The 27,990-nt window shown below is 32.2% G+C and overlaps 1 protein-coding gene across 2 annotated transcripts in view; it reads right to left on the bottom strand.

The window, feature by feature from the left end:
* LOC118185946 (uncharacterized) overlaps positions 1-27,990 on the bottom strand; it is a 191,198-nt gene that overhangs the window by 80,578 nt on the left and 82,630 nt on the right. The window contains exons 3-7 of one of the 2 annotated variants that reach the window (XM_085825795.1): positions 17,983-18,010; positions 8,398-8,497; positions 4,011-4,034; positions 3,357-3,449; positions 1,942-2,005 (exon numbers count right to left, since the gene is read on the bottom strand). In XM_085825795.1, the coding sequence (XP_085681921.1) occupies positions 1,942-2,005; positions 3,357-3,449; positions 4,011-4,034; positions 8,398-8,497; positions 17,983-18,010 (309 nt within the window). The remainder of the gene's footprint in view (positions 1-1,941; positions 2,006-3,356; positions 3,450-4,010; positions 4,035-8,397; positions 8,498-17,982; positions 18,011-27,990) is intronic. The other variant, XM_085825796.1, reaches the window with a different exon arrangement.

Raw genomic sequence — 27,990 nt, 5'->3', positions numbered from 1 at the left:
AAAAGAGGTGATTAACAACTGGTTTGTCATTTGGGAGTCAAGCCTTCTTCCCTTTGTGTGGTGTGATAAGATCACACAAAGAGAAAGCGCACTTAAAAATACAGGAAATGGAAGTGCACTCTTAGTGTAATCACAAAAACTGCTGATTTGAAAGCAAGCTTTTATTCTTATCGCCTTTGTTAATTTCAGATGAAAGACTAGGGCACGGCAAGAGAAATTTGCCCTCTGGGTTAAGATAAAAATAGGTTGCTTTTGAAATAAATTTCACAGTTTGTGAAGGAAGGGAAAATATTTCTAAGGCCCCTTTTAGATGCAAACTAAATTTATCCAAAAGGTTGAAAAAGAGCCCCTAGGAAGCCAAAGGGGTTGAAAATTGAAATAACAGCTTCGAGGTGTATCAAATAATATTGTTTGACGGCATTTCTTCCTGAACAAAAAAATATATTACAACCTATATTTACAAAAAATAAAAAGGGGTCCCTACAATCCTCGGTAATCTAAAGTGTGTGTGGTGCGTGGGGGATGATTCTTGGTATTACAGACTGAATTATGTTTTTTTTTAATATATTATCTAAAGCATAAAATATAACTTCAAAAATGCAACATACTTTCTCATCTCAGCATTTCATTTTACAATTTTTTATTTTTTGGCTGAGTTATACCTCCTTGTAATATTATACTAGTTTATTTACAGCATGATATGATTTACGCAGTCAGTGTTATATTTGCTAATTTTTTATAAAATAATAATATTGAATTTAAATCAAAGTTCAAAAGCTTTTTACCCATATTTTAAATAAGTATGTTCAGCTGGGTTGCATCATCAAAGTGCATAAAAACATAAATTTTAAATTCCTACTAAAATTTTAAAAGTTTTTGTCTTGAGACTTACACAACTATATTCAAGCACCCATCTCTACAGATGCACATCAAAGTGCGTGGGGGAGGATTCTTGGTATTATAGACTGAACTATGGTTTTTTTTTTTTTTTTTTTTTTTTTTTTTTTTTTTTTTAATATATTATCTAAAGCATAAAATATAACTTCAAAAATGCAACATACTTTCTCATCTCAGCATTTCATTTTACAATTTTTTTTATTTTTTGGCTGAGTTATACCTCCTCGTAATATTATACTAGTTTATTTACAGCATGATATGATTTACGCAGTCAGTGTTATATTTGCTAACTTTTTTTATAAAATAATAATATTGAATTTAAATCAAAGTTCAAAAGCTTTTTACCCATATTTTAAATAAGTATGTTCAGCTGGGTTGCATCATCAAAGTGCATAAAAACATAAATTTTAAATTCCTACTGAAATTTTAAAAGTTTTTGTCTTGAGACTTACACAACTATATTCAAGCACCCATCTCTACAGATGCACATCAAAAGTATGCAAAATTGATTTAAAAAAACAAAAATTAACAATAGGCAGCTACCTGAAAGAAAAAAAAAGTCTTAGACGGGCACCAGTATACTGGTATATAATATACATATCGACTCTCAAAATTTAGGATTTCGCTCTAGATTTTTTTTCAGTCTCAATTTTGTGTCCTTAGGGTCTATAAGTTTTAGTTTCTTGAAAACAAAAAGAATGTAATAAATATTGTTTTTTAGATGAACTGCAAACAAATGAGCTTCAATGATTAAAATTTTAGTAGAAAACCTCCGACACATTAGATTTTATTTTAAAGGAAGAGAAAAAAAGTTCTGCCATTCAAAATTTTCATCAATCCCCCCCCCCCCGAAATGACATGAGTTGGAAAAAAGTGAATTGTTAAAAAGAATAGTAAAGGAGTTCACGATAATAACAATAAAAAAGAAGACAGCATAACAAGTCTCTTACTACTTTTTCATTAAATCATAAACAAATTAACACAAAAAAAAAAGTTTATACATTAACAAAATGCAGTGAAAATAAATATTTGAATAAAGGATACATGTTTCAATATTAGCTCCCGCAATGAAACCAGAAGCATCAAAATTTATTCTTATGAATTTCCCCTTTAAAAAAAGATTTTTTTAACATCACAACTAAAACATTAAAATATCAGAAAAAAATGTAACACATTTAAAAAATAAATTATTAAATGTACATAGGTTTTCAAAAATGAAAGCTACAATACAATTAGATTAACATTTTGTTGCCAAAACAGGCACAATCTTGACCCCTTGCCACGAATTTTGTGGGCTTGCTCTGATTTCAGACAAGCAAGAATAGTCACAAACAAAAGATTAAAATTTACTTTTTACAAGCTTTTGCTTTAAATACAAAAAACATAAAAGAGATGAACATACAAGTATATGAACACATGGTAGAATGTCATTATAGAAGACAGCTCTTGCATGCTCCATTATATGATATGATTAATAATTAAATATCCTAACAAGTCCTTGATCAGTTTCTCAGAATACTTTCTCATTTGTCAAAATTAAAAATCACATACTTACTTTGAGCAATCTGATGCAAGCAAATCGTGAAATTCAATTTATCTGTAAGTCAATTAATAACCTTCAGTTTTTTAGCTCCTTTTGGAAGTTTTATGACTTGCAGAAACATTTTAGGTTTTATTTAAAAATATATCACTGGACAATAATATGTATATTTCAGAAAAAAGTTATAAGAATGCTTTATTTTTGAAAATTATATTTCCATAAGCAGCAACCAATGCAAGAACTGATTTTTGTGACTGGATTAAAAATGATAGATTTTCAAAATTTTAAGAAAAAAATTACATACTTTATGGATTTTACTATTGAGTATCATGATTAAAAAAGGAAGAAGGAGAAAAAATAGAAATGAAAAGTAAGGCGGGGGGGGGGGGGGGAGACATGTTAAGCTGTTTCTAATGGTTTTAAATGAAATTCATATAAATGAAAGTTGAGATGCAAACTCTTTAGTTGTGTAAAATAACAATAATTGTAGAAAAGGGGGTATTAAATATCCAGTATTAAATTCCATATTAAAAAATAGTTTCACATGCATACTACTTAGCTAAAAAATTATCAGTGCTTTTATTTTCATAATATAGATTAATTAATATTATTATGTAAGGCATGCTGGGATTTTTCATTCTGCTGTGTGTGATGTTACACGAATTTTCACATAACTTACAAGCACTATTTTTAAATAATACTTGATTATAATTAAATAAAGGATTTTGCACTTATTTTTAGAGAAATGAAACAGCTGCTATTTTTAAATATATTTTTACAAAAATGTAACATCCTGGAGCAAAAACATAAAACATGGGGCTCTTTTTCACTGAGTCATATGAGTGAATAAATACACTCAACTGAATGAATGAACTCCATCCAATCTTATAAATATTTACAAAAATGAAATTGTACTTACAAATCTAGATGAGTTATCATTTTTTACAGTTTTGGCATTACCAAAAGCTTCAAGAATGGGATTAGCTTGAAGGAGTTGCTGCTCTAATTCACCCTAAAAAATATAAGAATTTTAAACATTATTAAATCAATTTTATAATGACATTGCTGATAATCTGTGATTATTATACAGCACTAATAAATCAGCATATTGGAAAATAAGTACAACACAAGTTTAATATAAAAGAACATTCACCACACACTTATTCTTCTACAAAAAGTTATTTTCTTTTCATTCACATGAAAGAGTATATAAGCACATTCACATGTAGCACACATTTAGTTTATAATTTATGTATTAAATGCTATTTTTTAAGAATGTTACATTGTAAAGCCTCTGAAGTTTACTGTGCAACAACAATTTCCACTTGTTGTAACAAAAACAAAAAAAAAAAATAATAATACACAAAACAATGTTAAACATGCAAAAACATTAAAAGGGATGAAGAACATACACAGCAGAAGAGAGATTATAGTATTATCTATCTATATCTTGAACTCCCACCCTGTTCAATGAAGAACACTGTGGGGGGGAGTATGATTAAAAATTTAGACATTCAATGAAAAATTTTAAAAAAGAATACGCTATATGAGCACAAGAAGAAGCAATACTTACAATTATATTAGGTGGCACATTATACTATAAAAGAAAAAAGAAGGAAACACATATTGAGAGAAATTTTAAAATGCATGCAATTAAAAATTAACACATTATTTTACATTGAAAACCATACAGGACTAAGAGTACAGACATGTAATGAAGCAGAAAACATGCAATGAGTCATGCAACAATTACAGCTATACTATTATTTCAGTATATCAAATTAAAAAAAAAAAAAAAAAAAGATGACACGCATTAAAACAAGGATTTTCTCTGAGTACATACACATTACATAATGTACAATTAACACATTATCAAATTACATAGTTCTCATTGAGATTCGTTTTGCCACTACAGAAAGAACAGCTTGTTTGAAGTACTATTCAAATTTTCGTTCTAATTGCGCTCTCTTTTCCCTGCTAAAAGTGATACTTCATTAATATTTTTCTTTTAATTGAAAAAATAGATAATATTTACTTTGCAATAGTTCAAAATAACTGCATTTGACACATTTAGCTAAATTTTAACACAAAGCTTATTTTCTTTATAATAGTTATAATGAGATATGTAACTGTCATTCACCTAGATTATTATTTTTGTATCATTTTTAGCAAGAAACCTGACAGAGACGAATTCTTCAGCAAAGCGATATAAAATTTACAAAAATAGTTCATCAATGATAAAGAGCACAAGCTTTTCTCATAAAGAGCACAATACACACTCTTTTGCCAAAAAATCGAAGTGCCAAGAAAGACTTTTGTGATCGTGACGAAATTTAAGTATGCAAAAACCATCTTGATCAAACATGCAAACGATCAAAATTTCAAGGAAAATGAACAGGAATTGCATTTCTAGTGAGCAATTCACAAAGTATAAAACCAGTAACAGAGGTGGAAATTTTATCTTTTTTTTGTTGCTGCCATTGTAATTCCATAAAGAAGCAACTAAAGATGGCATTACAATGATATCGAAGACCTTACAGACAACTAAACAACTTCAAATGTGGTCGTACTGTAGGGTTGCGTGAAGCTGGGTGGTCATACCGAACAATAGGCTGCCCCTTGCAGCGTACAGACACTGCTGTCCAAAGATGTTGGCAGCAATGGTTGCTACAAGGAAATTGCCGATGAAATTAATGAAGGCTTTTGAAGGCCAAGGAGCACAAATGCGACGCAAGATAGGATGATTGTTTGCCAGGCCCAAATCGCCCCAATGGTGTCTTTGTCGACTATTCAACGCACTACAGCCACATCTATACCTCCCATGTTATCGTCCACCATATCACGCCGCTTGTCTGAGGCGGGGTTGCAGTCACAGAGGCTTTTAACCCCTTCCCGGTTTTTGTAGCTTGGGCACTGTGAAATTTTACACTTTCAATCAGTCTTTCTCGAATTATTTCACATGTGCTTTTTATGTTTTCGAATGCTTTTGTTTACTTTTCTGGCTACTATACAGTGTTTTCAGCTGCAGATTTAAAATATGAGTAAGTGTCACTTTCTGGTGAAAGTCCAAATGTCTTTGTAGTGAATCATTGAGTGCTTGCATAACTTATGTCTCGTTTTATTTTTTCAAAATGGCTTGCGCAGGATATATCGATTCTGATTACAGTGAATCCAATTCAGACGATGATTTTGGAAGTGAATACTGTTTAGATATTTCAGAATCTGATTGTTCAGATTTCGATACTTCTGAAACAGAAAGTGATTTTGATTCAGAAAGCTTGAGTGCTGTTCATCAGTGGTGTGAACTAAATACGGATACACCAAATCCTGCTCCCCCAGAATTTATACTTCAAGGAGACCCAGGACTAAATTTTTGTCCTGACAGTGACGACATTTTGCAGTTTTTTTTTTAATATTTTTTTTTTTATGATGGAACTCTGCAAATTATATGTAATGAAACAAATCGTTATGCTTCTCAGTATTTGGAAAAAAAAAAAAGAAAAAAGGAATTGAAAAGGAATCAAGGGCTCAGAAATGGTATCCAACTACAAAAGATGAAATTAGGATATTATTAGTGGTTTTCACTTTACAGGGCATCGTGAAAAAGCCCGAAGATTATTGGTGTAAAAATATATATTTATATTGGTGTAAAAAAGAAATATTTCATACACCTATATTTGGGAAACTTCTTTCAAACAGAAGATACAAACCCTTGTTGCAATTTTTACATTTTGCGGACAATGAGGTTTACATTTGCGGACAATGAGGATAGAATTGCACCCTAATCCAAAATTGTGCAAAATATGGTCTTTGTTCGAACATTTGAATGGAAAATTTATAAGTGCATATTCTCTAAATAAAAACATTTCTATTGATGAAAGTTTGATGTTGTATAAGGGGTGCCTTGGTTGGGTGCAATATATGCCACTCAAAAAAGCTAGGTTTGGCATAAAATTTTACATGTTATGCGAATCCGAATCTGGTTACATGTGGTCACGCATAATCTACACAGGAAAAGGAACCATTTTAAATGAACAATTCAAAAATTTGCCTGTGTCATCACAAGTCGTGATGACACTTTTGTATCCCCTTTTGAACAAAGGGCACTGTGTAACTGCTGCTTTTATACGTCCCCAGAACTGGCAGAATTGCTAATATCGTATAAAACCAATATATATGGCACAGTTCGCCTGAACAGGAAAGGTATGCCTACTGAGCTAAAAAAAAAAAGTTGAAAAAGGGATAAATTGTTGCATATCATAAGGGAAAAGTCATGGTCTTGAAATGGAAGGACAAAAAGGATGTAGCACTACTTTCCACTGGGCACAGCACAGAGATGATTGCAGTTACCGGCAGGAAGGAAGGAAACAAAAATGAAACCAAACGTGGTAGTGGATTACAATAGAACTTTGGGAGGAGTCGGCCGTGTAGACCAAAGACTAAGCAGTTACAATGTCAATAAAAGAAGAGGGAAAAAATATTACAAGATATTTAATTCAGAAGTCAAACAACAAGAAGAGTAATTTTGAGGTACTAGAGATTTCTCAGTGTCCAGAAAACTATACAGTCAAAAGTCGTTAATCCGGACTCGTCGGGACTTTGGCGATTCCGGATTATTGATTTTTTCCGGATTATAGATCATCAGTTTAAATCTGGTACGATGGCATGCAGAAATTATAAAATTAAAAATATGAAACCGTAATTCATGAAATAAAGAACAATTATGATCTAAAGGGTATCAAAATTTACAACAACAACAACAACAACAACAACAACAACAAAAAAAAAAAAAAAGCTTAATATTTATTTGTTTACTTTATTAAACATAAAGGGGGGGGGGACTACTAGGATGAACACAAAGGGTAGAAATATGAAAATAAATATGGTAATTTCAAAACTTTTTTTTTTTTTTTTTTTTTTTTCCTGTTTTGTTTGATATGTTAAGACAAAGGCACAAATCTTTTCCAAAGTACTTAATATAATCTGAAATTTTATTACCTTAATTTTATATGCAGATATCACTTACAATATTCATGCTACAAAATTTCTCAGAAGATTAGCATACAATCAGATGTCTGGACCATCTTTTCAAAATACTAGAGAATACTTGAAAAGATGCTGAATTTTCAATACTCAAAATATTGAAAGGAAAGAAGCTGATGCAACCAGAAACAATTTCTAAAGGTTACTTAAATCAATGAAGTGAAATAAAAATCTAACACAGATAGAATACTTTTTCATATAAAATAAAGATTCCACCTTAATTAAATACCTTTATTACATTTTATAGTTTCAAAAGCTATTTGGTATGCTTAAAAAATTAGATGTACAGAAGCTTAAACATAACTAAGGTATTCTACATCATAAACACTATTATCACCAAGTTCTCTCAGTTTAAAAGATTAAAAAGTAGCTACTTGCATGCCAACAAATTAAAATACACGAAAAATTACAATTAATAAGTAATAAAGAATGAAACTGTTTCTAAATACGATATTTGCTTAAAGAAGTAAAGCAATATTTTAATAAGCAAATCTAATCTTATGAGATACACCAAACAAAGACACACACAATGATAAAAATTACATAAATTTTGTTATAGAAAGAGTAATTTATATAGATTCTGTTTATCATAAATAGAATTTCAAGGGCAGAAATTTCATCACAAGCATGTTTGAATCATTATTCTGTCTCCCAATATCTCAAATCAATAATATGGTAGCTTAATACTGACATGATAAGATACAGATTAAAGTTAAGTTAATTCAAAACAATAAGAAATTGGGAAAAGGGACACACACTTTACCTTCTCAAGAAAGGGAGACGAAAGAATGTGTTGAGATATATTTATTTAAGAAAGGTCTTTAAAATATGTAAATAACAGAAAAGGCTAAAAAAATAAAAGGCATTAATAAATCTTATATATGGATTAAAAAAAAGTACATGTATATCACCCTTACTGAATGAGTACTAGAAGATTTTGGCTTAGATGATGCTACATATGCTAAGTACTGAATAACTTTTTTAGTATTTTCAGTTTTGCCTGCACCTGATTCACCACTACAATAAAAGCAAAAAATTAATATATAACCAAATCATAAACATGCTATAAACATAATAATATATATAAAGTTTGGTCTAAAATGCAATAATAATTTGGAAAGAATAAAACTGTAAATTAATAAAAAAATATAAAATCTGAAGAACTGTAACAAATGTCACTACTGGATAAAAGATGTGCAATTTTTTTACTTGAAAACTACGAGGTAATCGGTATTAAAAGAAACAACATCTTATGCATTTATAAAATACAGTAAAATAGTTTATCAGTCTTTACCAAGAACAATGCATTTTTTATATTCCTGACGGAGGATAACTTTGAGATTATAATTTAGGATTGAACATCTACCCTATACTGAAAAAGGTTAATATGACTTTCTTCAGTCAGTCTACCATAAAGAAGCAAATTAATCAAAAAAACTAGATAAAATTCAATCTTAAGATAACATAAACTTTGTCCACTCTAAGAGATTCTCAGAATATCGTTCTGCATATTTTTCAGAAATTTCTTTCCTTAGAACAAAATGAAAAGATGGAAATAATAGAAGGGATGAATTAATTAATTAGCTAAGTTCAAAACATATATGCTGAGAAAAAATATACAGTACAAAATCTGAATTAAGGGTTTTTCTGGATTATAGATCATCAATTTAAATCTGGTAAGATGCCATGCAGAAATTATACAATTAAAAATATGAAACTGTAATTTATGAAATAAAGAGGAATTATGATGTAAAGGGTATCAAAACTTACAAAAAAAAAAGCTTAATATTTATTTGTTTACTTTATTAAACATTTCTTTCAATGTAAGTTGTTGAAGTTGCTTCATTTTTTATGCTAAACGCTCATGCATAAACATTAAACATGCATGCGTAAAGCATACAAAAAAAAAAAAAAAAAAAAAAAAAAGGTTTGTGGCTTTGAGGTCCGCATTATAGATCATTCCAGATAATGGATGTCCGGATTACAGACTTTGTACTGTATACAGCATTCCAGAACACCTAAGGTCTACTTTTGGCTACATAATATATTTTTAAAATACTTATTGCAAAATGTGAAATAACAATATTGAACAAACTCTTTAAATTTAATTTTCACATATCAAGTTAAGATGACTTGATTACTTTACCCTAACTCTTAACTGCTACACCTTAAATAGAGAAAAGAAAATGAAAATACACATTTCTGGAGGGCATTACTGGGATTAAATTATAGATTACAATCCTATATATTAATCATTCAACAGTCTTTAATGGACAGGAAAACTTAATGGATATATACTATATTTACTCGCATCACTTCCTCCTTATCCTACTAGTTTCACTGCTTGAAAATTGGGAGAGGAATTATATGTGGCATATACTATTTTTAAAGAGAAGTCTTAAATGATGAACATAGTACATTAAAAAAATACACACAGACATACTAAGATTATTATATTATGTACTTCCTCTGACTGAGTATACTGACAATTTCAATACTATTCTTTTTACTTACATAAAATATTTACTATTTGCACACATATTTTACATGGTTACTGTTGTGACTCCTATAAGTTTAGCATTTTCCCATTTATTATTATCTAAGAGTTTGTTCTGCAATTTTGTTTGATGTATGAATCTGGCAACCAGTTTTATTTTTGAATGTAATGATAGAAAAATTCCTGTTCTAAGCAAGCAGCAGTTTAGTTAAGCTACAGAAATACTGAATGTTTTTCATCATTAGGATGTAAGGATCATTTTGATCATTATACTAAACATGTAAATAATCGCATTTATCTGTATGTGTTTGTAAAGTGAAATAAATTGGATATAAAACGAAGTCTGATTTTGAATCAAAACAAAACTGGCATCCGAAGACAAGACAGGGTAGGCATTCTGCATTTGAAGAATGCAGAATTTGAAATTATAAAAGTGTACAGATACGAATGATTTAAATTTCTGCTTGTAAGTATACGATATGTTGTTTACCATGATAAAGTGATTTAAGTTTAAGAAAGTATAAACACATTAATTTCTTCAGTATAAATAGAAATTAGGAATTTATTATGAATCATTTTAAGTAAATATTTTAACTATAGTGTACATACGTTTTAAGTAACTATAGTGTACATATAAATATGGATGCTCTGAAAATAAAACTAAAGTTGTTAAGAGCTTCACGTCTACCGTGAATAAGTTGAAGCAATATTTGGGGACGAAAGTAGACGCCAGAATGCTCAGTTACAAGATAATTATTTACATTTAGACATTTCGTCATTACTTTTAGAAAATACTAAGGCTGTTACTGAATATGAAGCTGATTTTGAGGCGGCAGAGGATTATAGAAATAATTATCTTGAGCTTAAATCAAAGATAGAAGAGCTATTAAGTAAAGATTCTGGATCTTTTTTGGAAAGTCCTGCAGAGCGTGATGGGCTAAAATTAAAATTACCTAAATTTGAATTTAAATGTTTTTGGATGATCCCAAAGACTTTTTAACATTTTAGAGTATTTTTTCAAAAATACATGACTCAGTGACTGCTTTAGACAAATTCCAGTATTTATTCCAGTCTATGGTGCCTGATTTGAGGGCTGCTATATTAATATCCAGTTTTCCAATAAAAGCTGAAAATTATCCAAAGGGCCATCCAACAGCTGAAATTAAGATTTGGCCGGGAGGATCTCTTAGTGCAAATATATGTCCGCAACCTCCTTTCACTGATTCTGAAAAATGTTACGGCCGGGAAGAATGCCCCTGATTTAGCCACCCTCTACGATATGCTAGAGACAAAATTAAGAGCATTGGAAAGTTTAGGGCACACAAAAGAAAAATTTCCAGACTTTTTAGAGCCATTGGTGGAGTCATGTTTGCCACAAAATGTTCTGCGAGCGTGGGAAAGGAGTAGAATTTCAGAAAATATTGACGAAGCAGAAGCTACAAGTCAGAGATCCCTGGAAAAACTGATGTGCATTTTACACCATGAAGTCGAATCGGAAGAGATGATAAATTTGGTTTGATCCGGTTTTGGAACTCAAGATTAAAAGGAAAATTGATACTACAAGAAATAACATCCCTTCTGCTTCAGCTCTTATTTCATCCATGCAGGAAAAGGCTAAATGTATTTTTTGTGATCATCCACACTTTAGTAGAGACTGTAAGAAAGCTCCTAAGGTCACTCTAGGTGAGAAGAAATTTCAAGTTATATGCAAAAGATGCTGCCTTGTTTGCCTTAAGCCTGGGTGAAACTCTTAGGGCCTTGTGATAACAAGATTACAGAAAATATAAAGGTAACTCGAAGCGGTCGTCAAGTCAAGTAGTGCATGTTAAACGAATGGACTTTTGAATTGCTAGTGACTTTTTTTTCCGACACTTAGATAATTGTAATGTCCATTTGTGTGTTTATTGCTCTTTGATGTTATATTCACACGTTTATAGTTCTTAGTTCAGTTTCATGTCATGTGTTTAAATTTATGTTTATTATATATGTATACATTTTCACTACTTCATTTTGCATTGCTTTAAGGAAAACATGCCTGCAATGCAAAGGAGGGAAGGATGTTGTGATTCCTATTAAGTTTAGCATTTTCCCGTTTATTATTATTTAAGAGTTTGTTTTGCAATTTTGTTTGATGTACGAATCTGGCAACCAGTTTTATTTTTGAATGTAATGATAGGAAAATTCGTGCAAGCAGCAGTTAAGCTACTGAAATACTGAATGTTTTCCCTCATTAAGATGTACGGATCATTTGATCATATTCTAAGCAGTTATGTTACCTTACTACTGAGATACTGAATGTTTTTCATCATTAAGATATGATCATTATACTAAACATGTAAATAATCGCATTTACCTGTATGTGTTCCTCAAGTGAAATAAATTGGATATAAAACGAAGTCTGATTTCGAATCAAAACAGTTACCATGAATCTAAAGTTTCTACACCATGAGCTGAAAAACTGGGGGGGGGGGAATATGTAAAGGGCAAAACATGCGAGTAAATACTGTAATTCCCCTACAAGTTTTTCCCATAAATTTAACAGCGAAGTCAAAATAATGCTTAATATAATAGGGATTAACATTGATTAGCAATAGAAATAATCATTGTAAGAAGCTTTGATTACAACAAGGCTGATTTTGCAACAAATAATTTCTATATTAATTACTTGGTATTCTTTTATAACCAAATAATAATAATTTCACATAAAATTTATAATTTCTATATTGCAAAATACATTAAAAAATTATCTTGTTAACAGCAATTTCTACTACAAAATAAAGAAATTTATATTAAAAATGCTTTTCTTGCTATAAATTTAGCAGTAGTTGTATTTCATACAGATATAGATAAGGAAATTGTTAACATTTGTGGGGAATGAAAAATAATTAAAATTAAATCTACATTTAAATTAAAAAATTTAGATTGCATTTTCCAGCCAAGTAATGACCAGATCATATAGAGACCGATTAGCACATAAGAAACATAAAAATACAATTAATTATACTTAAATATAGCATGAATCAAATAAAACAATGCTTGCACTAAAAAACATTCATTTTGCACTTAACAATTTTTAAAATACAATTTTCTAAAGCTTTAAAATGACAGTAATGCATTCCCCTTCCTTGTACAAAGTAAAGGAAATATTGTTCAAGAAAAATTTCTAGTGTCACATTTCCATGAAAATATCAATTTTGATTGCTCCTGAATACATTTGCAACACTCCCCCCCCCATGAAATCTGTACACACAGACAGAATTAAGGACGCCCTTTAATAAAAATGGATGGTGCTACTTTGGTAGACGGTTGCACGGATTTTTGGCGATTAACTTTGCCGCGATTGTTGGCGCGGTTTTTACAATCGTCAGCCATCTTGAAAAACCCCGTTTTTGCATTATTTTCCACATAGTAAAGTATTTGAAACTTTAAAAAAATAAATATCGTTAAAAAATGGATTAATTTTTTGTTGAAAACGTTTTTTAAGATGGCAGGCAAATGTAAATAAATACATTTACTACGAGTATAAAATACTAAAGAAAGGTTAAATTATTACTTTCATATAGCACAGAAATAGAATAAAAATACCGCTATAAAAACATTGCGCCAACATTTAATTGGATTAAAATATTACATAAATTGCTACTTTGGTAGACGGTTGCACGGATTTTTGGCGATTAACTTTGGCACAATTGTTGGCGCGGTTTTTACAATCGTCAGCCATCTTGAAAAACCCCGTTTTTGCGTTATTTTCCACATAGTAAAGTATTCGAAACTTTAAAAAAATAAATATCATTAAAAAAATGGATTAATTTTTTGTTGAAAACGTTGTTTTTTAAGATGGCAGGCAAATGTAAATAAATACATTTACTACGAGTATAAAATACTAAAGAAAGGTTAAATTATTGCTTTCATATAGCACACAAATAGAATAAAAATACCACTATAAAAACATTGTGCCAACGTTTAATTGGATTAAAATATTACATAAATTGAATATCGAATTAAAAACCATCATACCAACGTTTAAAAGAATTAAAATATTACTTAAATATTTTAAAATACGTAAATAAGAACGCTTTGTACACTAGAGCTAAAATAACAGCAATTAATTTATTGTCGGTAAAAAAGGAGGAATGTCTAATACTTTTCTTACATTTACAGCGATTATTTCTTCCAACATGACCACAATACCATATACGGCCGTCCTCAGAACCGGCTCTTCTAATGATCTTCATCTGTGATCTACATTTTCGCACTTCATTGAAGAAGCAATTAGGGAGGTTTCCTTCAAAAACTTAAAATAAATTTCCTCTGACCCTTGTAAGAATTTATAAATAAATCTTTGATTAGGAAAGCCAGGCTGGCCAAAATAAGGTCTCAAAGGACAATTTTTTGATTATGATACCAATAATTCTTGGTACATACCAATAACATTCATCTTTGAAAGAGACATTTTTAAAGGAATTCGAAGATATGAATTAAATTTTAAATGGCGCGGTAATGCACAAATATTCTATAACCAATCAGAGAGCTGATTACATCACGCCTACAATTAAAATTATTTAAGGTACTATTCCGTTTTGAGGACTGTAAAAAATTACAGCGAAAATGTATGCGCAAAATCGCCAAATCTAGCAAACGCGTCCATTTAACAGCGCGCCAAATCTAGCTGATAACAGCGCTGATTTCAGATCGCGTAAGTTTATATAGTTTTATATTTCTTAAGACGCCATTGAAATACTAGTTTAATTTTTAAATCCTTTTTTTGATTTTAAATCCTTTAATATCCTATGGATTTAACAATTTGGGAATTGCCCATGACGAAAAGTCAGCAATAGAATTTTGGGTAAAGTTCAGAAACATCCGCTGTGACGCGTTTTTAAAAATTGCACATACTCGCTATCCATGTGCGCATCGACCTATTTTCACTTAAAAAAAAATCCCAGAATTGCACAAAAATGGCACTGCGCACACCCTTGGCTTTATCTATGTACACATCGACCTATTTTCACTTAAAAAGTAAAAGAAAATTGACAAAAATCCAATAGTTTTTACCCTTGTAAAAAGCGGCAAACAAATAAGTGGGCGATTTTGCACTTTACCGAGAATATTTTCAAATATTTTCATTCATTATAGAAAATTACGTTTGAACAACCAACGAGATGAAATAATGCTTTAGCGATAAGTCGGTAGCGAAATAGCGATGCAGGTATCCATTCACTTATATTTAGCAATTTTTATATAAATTATAACAATGATCTGAAATAGTTATTTACTATTACGCTTTCATTCAGTCATGTTTAGCCTTTTTCATATAAATTATAATAAAAAAAATTTATTATATGAAATTAACCTTTCATCTAGATTAAAATATCATTCTTAGATAGTTATTTACTATTACACTTCCTTTCTTGCGTTAAGGTTGCCGCAATTATTTTTGGCAGCATTGGCATCAACAATAGTTTGGCGATTTTTTACGGCCCTCGAAACCGAATAGTACCTTATTTAAATAATCATACATAATAAAACCATTTTTAAAAAATGCAAAATTAAATTGTATTTTAATATTCAACAGCCATAAATAATGTTTAAAACATTAGATTAAATTTATAGATATTAAAGCCAATTACTTTTAAAGTAAGGTGACGTCATTGATTTGGTTTAGTAAGCTTACAAATTGTGAATCACTGTTAGCCGTAATAGATGAATCTTCTAGCGACTGCTAAGAATAAATTAGATATTGTAATTAGAAGTGGATTAGAGGCAGCTTGTGGTTTCTTCCAGGTCCCGGTGACTGCTACATTTGCTCTGTAGCATTCTGTATTCTGTTTAATGCTCACAAATAGTGAGGTAGAATATCTTGAAACTACCTCCGTTTGCTTGAAGAAGTTTAGTTAATCAAGTGGTGAAATCTTACTCACGGTGTATGTGTAACACCTTATTAGATTTGCAAATAAGCTAACTGAGTTAAGCTGATCCTTCGACATGTGTTACAAGATAAATTAATTGTATATTAGAAATTGCTTTTTCATATTATTTTGGAAAATAGGAACTTTTTGTGAGAGATTTTTCTACAATGTATTTTGTATTTAGTGACGCATCAGGATATCGTAAAACATTCATAATATTCATTTTAAAATCAAAGTTCCTTCCAACATGAAACTACCCTTCCTTCTTAACCCTAAATAAATAACAAAATTAAAATTACATTAGAAAAAGCTGGACACGAGTTGGGAAAATAGATTTAGGTCTTGATTTTATAATTTTTACCCTGTTTATTTAATGGAACATGTCATTAAATTGATAATATACAATGCATGTTTGAAAAATATATTAAGTTTTGTTAGTCCAAAGGAGCTTTGTCCCTGAAGGACTATTGTTTTTGTTTTGCGATTTTGCGTTGAATCACTATAAATGTCCGTTTCACTTTTCAAACTGTTGCCACCAAATGTTAGAGTCCTGCATTATATTTGAAGAAATTAAATAATGAATGATTTGTATAAATGTATGTTTATTTCTCGCATTGTGATAAAACAACGGTACACAGAGCCATCCAATTTTGAATGACGTAATCTTCCTACGAATATGGGCATGTGGAAGACCAAATTTGAAATATGGAACTTGTTTTATTATCTATTTCATATTTTGTAAAACTTTAACGAACTTTTGATTAAAACCTCAAGGATTTCAAAGCGAGCAATGGCAAAACTCTAATGGGAAAAAAAGTTTTATCTCCAGCGCGCGGAATTGTGTATCAGAAATTCTAAAGATATGCTCATTTTAAAATTATTTTGCGACATTGCTATTGAACTGAATTTTAGGTGTCCGCCGCTAACATCGCGGCAAAAACATCGCGGACGAAAACGTCGCGGAGAAAACAACGCAAGGCGAAAACGTCGTGCTACAAAACATCGTTGGAGAAAACATCGCGTCATCCACAGCATAAAATTTCATAAAATATCAGAAAAAATAAAATTTTTCATAATAAAATGCATTATTTTTTAAATAAAATGACAACAAAGTATCGGTTACCATAAATAACTTATTCAGCAATGGGTTTACCATAAGTCGTATTACTTGCCAAAAGAAAAATCGCCAAAAAGTCACCAAAATCCGTGCAATTGTCTACCAAAGTAGCACCAAATGGATTTAAAATTGATTTAAACGGGACTTGTTCTGGTTATGGCCTGTACATAATAATATATATATGCATCTTGCATAACTCAAGAGCAATCATCCACAGAATGCTGAAATTTTGTATATGGGACTGCTCGGCGTAAACGTCTATACCTGGCCTTTATTTCTGCAGTTGTTGGTCATAGTTATATACTTCCAAGTACAGAAGTGTTTTAAATGACAAAAATATTCATGTTTGGGCAATGTCAAACTTGAAAATAATAATTTTTGACAACTAACATAATTTTAATAGTATCTCCGAGTTCCCATACTTATATTTGGGAAAATTTTACACTAATTATATACAACAAAAACTAACCGGAATATTTAATTTCAAAATTTGCAGTTTTTTATGTCATTTTCAACTTGCCTGGAGGGATCAGTTAATTAAGTAAGAATAATTCAGAGAAATAAGTTTAAATGAAGTGCAAGAAATAAATGAAAAAATATTCATGTTTTGCCAATATCAAATTTTAAAAAACTTTAATTTTCGACAAATAATGAAATCTAGCTTTTAATGCAGTGTCACAATTTCTATAATTATATATCTGAGAAAATTTTTATACTCATTACGAAAAAACAAAAATGCAAGAAGTTTTTTGACTTCCATACAACAAAAATGACTGGGATATTTAATGTCAAAATTTGCAATTTTTGATTTTATTTTCAACTTTCCTTGAGGGACCAGCTAATTAAGATAGGATAATTCAAGATAATAAGTTTAAATGAAGTACAGAAAAAAATGTGTATAATTAATAGGCCATACAAGGAAGTTGTGGTGTCCACGACAGACTTTTTTATAAAATGAAAAGGGGATGAAAACACTCACGTGCACAAAATGGATTGGTCCTCACGATCTGCAATTAAAAAATAAATAAATAAATCTTTACATAACTGCATATCAAGCACAGTATTAACTGCAAAAATTAAACATACAAAAACAAAAATATAAAATAATATTTATCAATTGAAATTTAAACATAAATGTGATATCATTCAGCATATTATAATTAATTTAAAAAGTAATTTACACAGTCATTATAAATTTCAACAAATTAGTATAAAATATACTGTTTAAACAACGATCATTCTCCACTTTTTTTGCATTTCTGTGATATATTTTAAAATTATGAACTTATTTGAAATTAAATAAGCCATAGTCCCAGGGTTAATTTCTAAAATTAGAAGTGCCAGAGCCCAATGTAAGACCATCAAGAAAGAGGAACAACAGTAAATAAATAAAATGGCCATTAAAATCATTAATAATATAAAAATTAAATTCAGATTAATTAATAATTATTAAATATTAATAATCAGTATTTTTATTGTTAATTAATAATTATTATTCATTAAAATAATTATATACTAAAGCAATTAAATTATTACAATTAAATAAAATGTACAAAGATAAATTAAAATTTAAAAAGTGATTTTTAATATAATTTTATTACTAAAAATAAAATTTTCGAGACCAGATTTCTACTGAAATTATTGTTCAATTACATAGAAGTGCCAGTGCCTTCTTATTTAGGGCTCCGGCGCAATTTAAGCTCTGCATAGAACCATGATATCAAGTTCATAGATAGACATAAGCCTAATTGAAATTAAAATAGTGACACAAATGTATAAAATGAGCTGAAGAAGCACCATAATACTATTCTTAATTAAACAGATACAGCTAATAGAAAGCAGCTCCATTAAGACTGACTAAATATCGCTAACCGAATAAAGCAAAGCAGAAGTATATTCCGAAAGCTAAGGATGCCTCCATGATGGATTTTCTAGGGAAAGACCCATATTCACACTATACATCTTGAAAATCATGAACACCGATGCAACCAACCCTTTTACAGGAATTTGAACACGGGTCAAACTTCAGCAGTCTTATCCATTCGACCACCACAGGCAACTTCTCTGAGAAAGGATTACAGACTTTTAGTGGTGAAAAATAACACAATAAAAATGCAAAATTTAAAAAATACTAATAATAATAATTTTAAAAAAAAGAGAGAGATCATACTGAAAATATAATAGTATATCAAAAACACCGAAGGCGCATAAAATGCAAAAAGTCAAGTGAAATACAGCAACGACAATTAATATCAAAATCAAACAAATTTAAAATTTTGCTTTAAAAACTTGCATCCTTTTTTTTAATTACCATAATTAATATTAGATAATAAACACATAATTTTTTCCAAACCAAATTTGACCAGTCATTCCTTTTGTTTAAATATACAAATCTTTTAATTGTTCTCATTAAGATAATATCTATTTATTTATAAAATAAACCTTAGCCTAAAATAAAAAATATCCACAATTATTTTAACAACAGGAATAAACCTCTGTTTGATGCTAATTTCAAACAAAAAAAAAATTCATGCATTTTGAGTAAAATTTTCAGAAGTAAATTATTTCACTCATGAATATAATATTATTTAATAAGCAAAAAGGAGACAGAAGGCAAATTGAAAGCTTGAATTAAATTCATTAATTAAAATTAATAAAAAATAAAAGCTTCCAGAAAAATCTAATACTTGAATATTTTACCAATCTAAGCAGAATATAAAAAATCTAAACACCTTTTCTTCCTCCAACTGTACATTTGCTAAAATCACTATTCTTCTCCTCTCTCTCATGGGGTAAAGGAAGGGGGGAAAAAAAGCCCCCTTCCAATTTTAGGTTTAATAAGATTACTATCGCTTCCTCCCCCCCCCAAAAAAAGAGAGTAAAAAAAAGAATTTGAAATGGTGAACTAAATTTTCTTGATGTTTTTCCTCATCCATTCAAAGTCCTTCAATTTTAGTTAAATGACTTCAAATTTGGATCTTTAGAACAGATACATATTTTTACACACCATCTCCTCTAACATTTTTTAAGTTCAATTTTGTTTCACAGATGGCGCTACAAGACAAATGCAAAGAATATGTATAAAGACTTTCTTTGGACAAATGTGCATGCGCGGAAAAACTTCTTTGTTAAGAGAAGATGATGGTTTTCGCTTATCGAAATGTGAAAGCTTTTAATTTGCAATCTGCTACTGTGACATTTCTCTTGTCCGATACTAACTTTAAAACAAGTGCATGCAGCAAAGAATTACATTTATGGTATCAAAACTCCTTAAGATCGACACTGACTACGTCCGGCACGGCATAGTACAGATAATGGCATAGGTTCCACACTATTCATCGGCACACGATCGACACGACTAAAGAGAAATTTCTATACTGATATAACAATACGCGAAAGTATTAACGCATATCCTTCACCTTCACAGAGCTGTCACAGGCCTACGATCGTCGCTGCGCAGGGTCGACATTGGCCTAGCAACGAGACTGTCATGCAATGAATAATAACCCAAGGCAACGTCACAATTCAATAACGAACCCAAGGGTTACAATTAGCAACAGTACATATTCAAGACGATTAATCGATTTTTGCCTGTATGAACTTTAGAGGCGTTTTGATAGGATGCTGCGAACCAACGCACTGCGAGCCATTGTTTCCGGAAGTTCGGAGTAGAATTTAATTATTCCTTACGGGTACCTGCATAAAATGGACACCGAAACAGGATCAGGCATTGGATCGAAACCGAATTTTGAGCTGTCCTGTTGATCTGTGCCGAAATATGCTGCAGTGTCAGCTCCGTGTTGCATTCATGTCGCCATGTATAGATTCATAAGACATCCAAGACATCTACAGATTTCGAACCTGGGCCCAATGACACAGCAACCACCATTGCTAACCACACACCGCACATAGCGGCCATTTGCAATTTAAGGTTTAACTTTTGTAAGCTTGTAATGAATCTATCTCACTCTGTTTACTTGCTTAAAATAAACCTATTTATATCCAAACCAGAATTCAGCGTCGTAATCAAAATATATTAAAACTTTAATTAAAAAATAACTCGTTAATAAAATAATTAAGAAGATGAAACCGATAGTTATGACACTTGAAAAAACAAGCTTTATTTTCTAACCTGAATACAGCAATTTACAGTAAAAATAGCTTGAAAATCTTTAGCTGTAAGTAAAGATTAATTAATATATTCATAATACTGTTATAACTGTTCTAATTTAGGTCACTTCCGATTAAGGTCACAGAGGTTTATGCCAGCTTTTAGCTATCCAATTTATTAATTTAAAATATTTCATTACGGAAAGAAACGTATGATCATGAACCAGAGCTTCACAGAAATCTAATTATGGTTTGCTAATAGTTGATTAATTAACTAGTAAAAAGCAGATGCAAGTTATATGAGCAGGATGTCTTTGTCAACGAACTAACGGGGAATGGACTCGTATTTACAAGATAACCAAAAAAAAAAAAAAAGAAAAGAAAAATTTATCGTCGTTCATAATTATCAAAAACAGTGAGACATGCAGTGCAAAATATACATCAAAACGCCTTGAAATAATCATCAGCATCCAGCACTATTTGCCAAATTCCTGCAGCAGTGCAATGCCCTGGCTGTAAAACTCCGAGTTCTTGGGCGCAAAAGAATCTGTAGCTGCGTGCCGCAAATCTTCGTTATTGTGGAAGAGTTTTCCGTTGTGGTGTCATCCAGGGAATGCAGCATGTGGTAATATGTGTGCATGTGGTAATATGTTCGGTAAGCACGTCTCCAAGCCAAGTCGCCGAATGGCGTCCCTGCTACACAAAGATTCGCACTGTCGTAGAAAGTTTGCGATTAAACAGCGACGGCCTTTAATTTTTTCCTGCAATGCATACTACTTCCGTAGCAACTGTTGCGAATACAAATCCTTTGGAATGATGCGTCCTGGTGGTATTACTTACTAATGCACCACTAGGCGACTAGTCCACTAGACACAGAGCAAGATCTATAAGTACAGAGGTGGACTGAGATATGAGGCACAAAAGGTCACATAGTAACAATATTTGGTACGCTTAGTGTCATACTGGACCCACTTTTCAAACTCGCGAGCACTCGTCCAAATATGAGCGTGCTGCGATCTCGAGATAGCAACAATAAATAAGGCTGTCATTCGTTGTTTATTGTTGACTGCCAACAATGTTTTGAATGAATTTGTACGCCTATTTCCTTGAAAACCTGGAAGCATTCGAAAAGTTCACTACGTTTCATTGCTAGTCTCCTCTACAGTTGCTTTAAGGGTTCGTCGTCCAACTGCTATGGTCCCCCACAGCGGTGTTCATCACAAAGACTCTACTCTCCCGATCTGAACTTTTGGAAACAATGGCTCGAGGCGAGTTCGTTCACAGCATCCTCTCCAAATGCCTCTAAAAATCATACAGGAAAAAATCGCAAACGAGCTGCTTCGATACCTCTATTTCTCTTGGAACTGGACGATCTACGATTGCTGTGTGCTCAAAGTGCTTGTATTAGTGCAGGTCAATGGTTATTCTAACCAGCTACCGCTTTTCCGACGCGTGAGTAATTCTCTGCGAGTACTTCATCAAATAGGAAGTCAGAATAGGCAAGAATGTTTTATGGCTACTTTTGTACGTTACAAATGAAGAAAATTCCAAGTAGCCAGCTTAACTAAGCAGCCAAAAAATGAATTTACGATAAATTCTCAAGCTGCACGTTTTTAGCAACTAAGCTCATTAATGGTTGAATTAAGCCACTAAGTTAATCTAGCTCGCGGTAGATCGTTTCCTATTGCCACTACAGCATTACAATGTTGAATTAAATAGTACATTTAATTAATAGTACGTACATAGAGATTGAATGGTGCTCGTCGAGCAGGGCTGAAATGCCCAGTACTCTCGAATGGTCCTGAATTCACATTGCATCATTATCAATAAGATTTCAGAACGGAACATGTATCTGAAATTCAAGAAAATGCCTATGTAGACAGCCTGCTCGCTGGAATTAGAAACCCGGATAACACTACCAGTGTTTAGAGAGTTTACCGCTGCGAGCTCCATAATAATGTAAGTTAAAGTTAAATGCAGTTAAGTACTCATAATTTTGATAGAAAGGAAATTGAAACAATTATACATATAGGAACAGATCTTATATACAATTTATTAGACCTAAAATTCAGTATAGGGTAATTTCTCAGATCATGATTTAAGCGCTTGCTAAAAAAAAGGAGGTACACAAAACGTTTTTAGTGAATTTATCCAGAGTCTCTTTAATTTTATGCTTTCACTTTTAACTGAAATCACTTCCAAACAATTTAGAAAAAAAGGTACAGAATATTTCATGCGTAACTACCAGTTAGATTTTAATAAAAAGTAGCTTGAAGACAAATTAATTTACTTTTTACTTTTTTTACAGCAAGCTATCAGAGCACACGTTTGACTTCCAGTTAGTCAATTAAGATAAAAGTTAGATTTTTACTTCTACAAAAAAAAAAAAAAAAAAAGTCTAACTAATTACCATTTATTTATCTGAATTGCAAAAAAGACATGTTCGATAAGATGTTCACACAAAATTTTTAAACCAGCACAATTCAACAAGTTAGTTCTCTTTAAAAATTTCCAGTACCTTCCATTCTTTTGACGTGGAAATTAAAACTGCTGAGAGAATTTCAAATGCACACTGACAATTCTGACCTTGACCCATCGGAAATATGAACAAAACTTTAAAAAAAAGGGGGGGATCGAGTCAGAGAAAGTAGAGACAACTCAGAAAAAATGCGGAGAGCAGAACAGGCAACATCGTTTCACCTTGACAAGGTCAACCACCTGTCGCAGGTCGGTACGGCATTCTTCGGAAAGCTGTCTTGTGAGCCAAAGATTCTTTTCCGTTTTGACAGATAAGTTCCTCCCCCCCTTTCACTTCAATACCCGTATTCAGGTGTTCTTTTGAAATGATGTCATCTACTATACTTAAAGAAACCGTAAAGATCGTAAAAAAACCTCGCTTGTGGTATGACCAGCCAACACCCGGACACGAATGTATTCAGATTTCAGCAATGCACCCGGACAAGAATGGATTCAGATTTCAGCAATTTATAGAACAAATAATGTCGTCCGAAATACAAAATAGTTTCGGGATGTAATTCAAATTTGCAACTGTTTATAAAAGTTCTATATTGCTTAGCTCGTAATGCACCCTTAGCGAACTAGGCCACCAGACAGTACTGCTTTTTCCCTTCAAAATCTTTTGAAACACTAAAAGCAGCGCTTCCCGATTTGAATGCAATAAATACCTACAAGGCTTGTCATAAAATTTCTGAATTTAAATATGCGTTTTAAAATTCTTTTTATGTTCAGCGTTAGACTTCTGTGAAGGTGTCTCATGAATGAATGAAAACAGCGAAACAAATGAAAATAGTGAATGAAAATGAACTTCATTCACTGTTGGAAGAAATAAGGAGAATTGAAACAGTGAAAAAACGAGAAATTGACTAGCGCACCTTTACAATGATTTGCAGTAAATCTGCCAGTTAGTCTGTCAATTAGCTAGTGTGAATCTACTTTAGACAACAAAACTTTTTTAAAAAGAATACATTTATTCTCAAATCATGGTTATTAAAAGATATTTAATTCCTGCATTAAAATAACGAAGAAATAAAAGAAAGGGAAAAAGACTCAAAATTTAGTATTCCACAACAGGATCCACCTGTTTCAAAATACTTTCTCTGCCTATGCTTAAAAGAAACCTGAAAGTAATCAGAGTAAGCGGACCAATAACACATAAATACTACAAAAACTACAGACAACTAGAAAAACGACTTCAGGGAAAGAGAGGCACTTGTTAGGAAATGGAGATTAGGAATGCCCGGTCAAGGATGATAATAGGAACAATCAAACTACTTAACCTTTAGGTCATTTATTGTCTGCATACCTGCGCATTTTTGTTCGTTCATTCGCAGCTTTTAGTTGGCGAATAATTCAATTATCTTTACACGTCATATTTTTTAACTCTTCTGTTTATCAGAATTTAAACCGCAAAAATAAAGTTATCATGAATTGAACAACATAATTCAAGACTATCCATCCGTATTTCCGTAACCGTATTCAAGCACAATGATAAGCAAACACGAAATCTAATGTCTGAAAACAAAAGAAAATAATTTACTATGCAAGTTTTTAAAATATACGCTTAATTAATATTTAATGCTGTGTTAAGCGGAAATCCATTTAAAATTGAGGCACAGATCATAACTGAGTAAACATTTTCTAAGCCGACCATTCACGGTTCTAGGTAATTCTGATGTTTTGCAGGCCCACCAGCGGCCGAGCGGTAAAGACGCTGAACACTGGTAGTTCGGTCCGAGGTTCGAATCCCGCGAACGGGCTGGCTGCACGGGAGTTTTCGTAGTTTTCCTCATGTGTAACGTGCATATGAGCCAGTTTCCCTTAAAAGTCCTCCACGAAGGCATCCCTCCCTTTAGGTAGATAGCCCTCGTGTGCTTTGCCTTAATTAAATAATTCATCTGATGTTTTGCGAAGGTAGTCATCTTAGTGAGGTCATATTCAATTCCTTATTCAAGTTCTCAGAAATGCTGGTTATTCTCAGAGGTGATCACCCTAAGAAAGTGGTCGAGACGAGAGGGTTCACTACATCCTAACCCTTGCACTCCCCAGTCGCCGCTACAGCGACACAGAAAAATACTTTGATAACTCCGTTGTCGCTGCTGTGGCGACATTGTAAGACAAGCTGATAACTATCGTTCCTTCAGAGGCACAATTGTAGTATAAGCTAGTGATTCCAGAGTCGTAGCTAGGGTTTTCAGTGCTCAAGGACAACTGAAGATTTCGCGCCCCTACTGCTTGCCAAGGACGGAAAACATTCAATTCTAAAATTTCGTAATATCAATTTGGCGCCCCTTGGATGCTGCGCCCGGAGACAGGTGTCCCCCTTGCCCCCCTCTAGCTACGCCCCTGAGTAATTCCGTTGTTGTGGCGTGGCGGCATCTACAAATATCTCTTTATACATGAAGGGAAATTTTCGACATATTCTTATTGTAATCAATCTGGCGACAGAGCTCCTTGCGACCGTCCTCTTGTCAACGTATTTCTTACCTTAAAATGAAGGGAAAAGTAGTTATTGGGGGGGGGGGCGTACCCCCACCATTGTTCTCAGAGTAGCTGGTAACTTATACTAAAATGACTAAGAGTTGCTGAAAGGTCATATTAGAAAGTGCCCGAAATGCAAAGGGCTAATTCCTTCGAAACTTCTGTTATCACTGGCTATAATCTCACTTTAGAATAAGCACTTCAAGGTCATTTCTCCTTTCGTCTTGTCTTGTAACCATGGTAATTGCTGCTAATTTGATAAATTACTATATTACTGTTGTAATAATGATAAACATTGCGATCGAAAAAAGGAGGGGGATTAATGACCCTGAAGTACCCATTTTAAGGTAACAAGACTATAATCTGTATAACCATCAGATGATTTAAAAACACAAAAATGCATACGCAATGCTCTTAAACCTATCAGCTTTTCTTTCTCAAAAAATACGCAGACTGAGCTGGAAAGATATGCATGAGTGCTGTTTTTACTTAAAGTTTGTCTATACATAATGAAGTATTTAATAACACTACCCTGTCTTATCTCCCAAAAAGTTACTCTAAACTAAGCAACAACGAAAACACTATTTCCTTTAAACACACTGATTCCCTTCCCCCCCATAAAATTTGCAGCTTAAGATATTATTTTCAAATTCGTGTTCTATGAAACCGTGGGGTACCGCGGCAAATTATTGTGCACTAATATATACTTTTAATATACACTGCCGAACACAGAAAATGTAACACCATGATTGGGTAGAATGTGATGTAAACTGATACGCAGAGAAAAGCATGCATATGTAAATAAGTGAAGTTACTTATAGAAGGACAAATTTATACAGTACTTAAATATACAAGGAATCAGTAAGATGTATGAACACCTCTCGTGGTGATGCAACTCTACGATGTACAGATTCAATTAGTGTGCGGATAGTGTTCTCAAACATGGACGCCCATGGTTTGAACCTTCCTCCAACGTTCGTCCTCCGATAACGGCTGGGACAGAACCGACAAACGGTGACCAATAACATCCCAGATATGCTCGATCAGCGAACAAACAGGGGCATTCGCAGGCAAAAGAAGCAATGAGATATGCTGCAAGATTTGTGGGCTAACAAATGTCGTGTGCTGTGTCGCGTTGTACTGCTGAAAAATACCATTTTGCAGCCACTGAACGTTAGGTAACACAATCGGCTGCAACACCTCATCAATGTATAACCGTGCCTTCAATGTGCATGTGATGCGTAACAGGGCTGGCTAGCTGATTAATTGCCCCCCCCACACCATTATGCCATGCTGACGAGGGGTGTGGGCGTTCACCAATAGTAGTCGAATTGGTTCTATCCCCCACGCCTCCAGACTCTTAACCGGAAACTACCATCCGACAAACAAAACCGAGACTCGTCTTTGAGTACCATATTGTGCCATTCAGACGTCCAAGTAATATCGTCTAGCCCTAGCATGGTTTATGCTTCACGCATGCGCAATAACAAGCTTGGTTAGAGTTATTGACTAAAGTTCGTCATACAGAATTGGCGATGTATCATGAGATTGGCAACTAAAGACACGTTAATCCACTAAATTTTGTCATGTTGCAGAAGCTAGGCCTAAATAAGAAGTCTGAAGTGTTGAAGAAGTTAAGCTGTTACTAATTTCTTATATTTAGCGTGATTAGTATGAAAGGTTATTTTGAATGTTTGCAATGTCCGAAGACATATTTTGGATTACCACTACGGTAAGATAATGTAATCAAGAATAAGAAAAATAGGACCAAAGTATGTTACTTTGCTGAATGCCTGTTAAAAGATGAACTTTCATGAAATCTGAAATAAAAAACATACTTGAAAAATGAGGTTAAAATAAGTGATTATGTTAAGCTCAA

This window comes from Stegodyphus dumicola, chromosome 10 (genome assembly GCF_044657685.1).
Source record: "Stegodyphus dumicola isolate Sdum_Otavi_A_Nest chromosome 10, ASM4465768v1".
Taxonomy (NCBI): Eukaryota; Metazoa; Arthropoda; class Arachnida; order Araneae; family Eresidae; genus Stegodyphus; species Stegodyphus dumicola.
The sequence above is the reverse complement of the archived record's forward strand: the minus strand, read 5'-3'. Positions and strand labels throughout refer to the sequence as shown.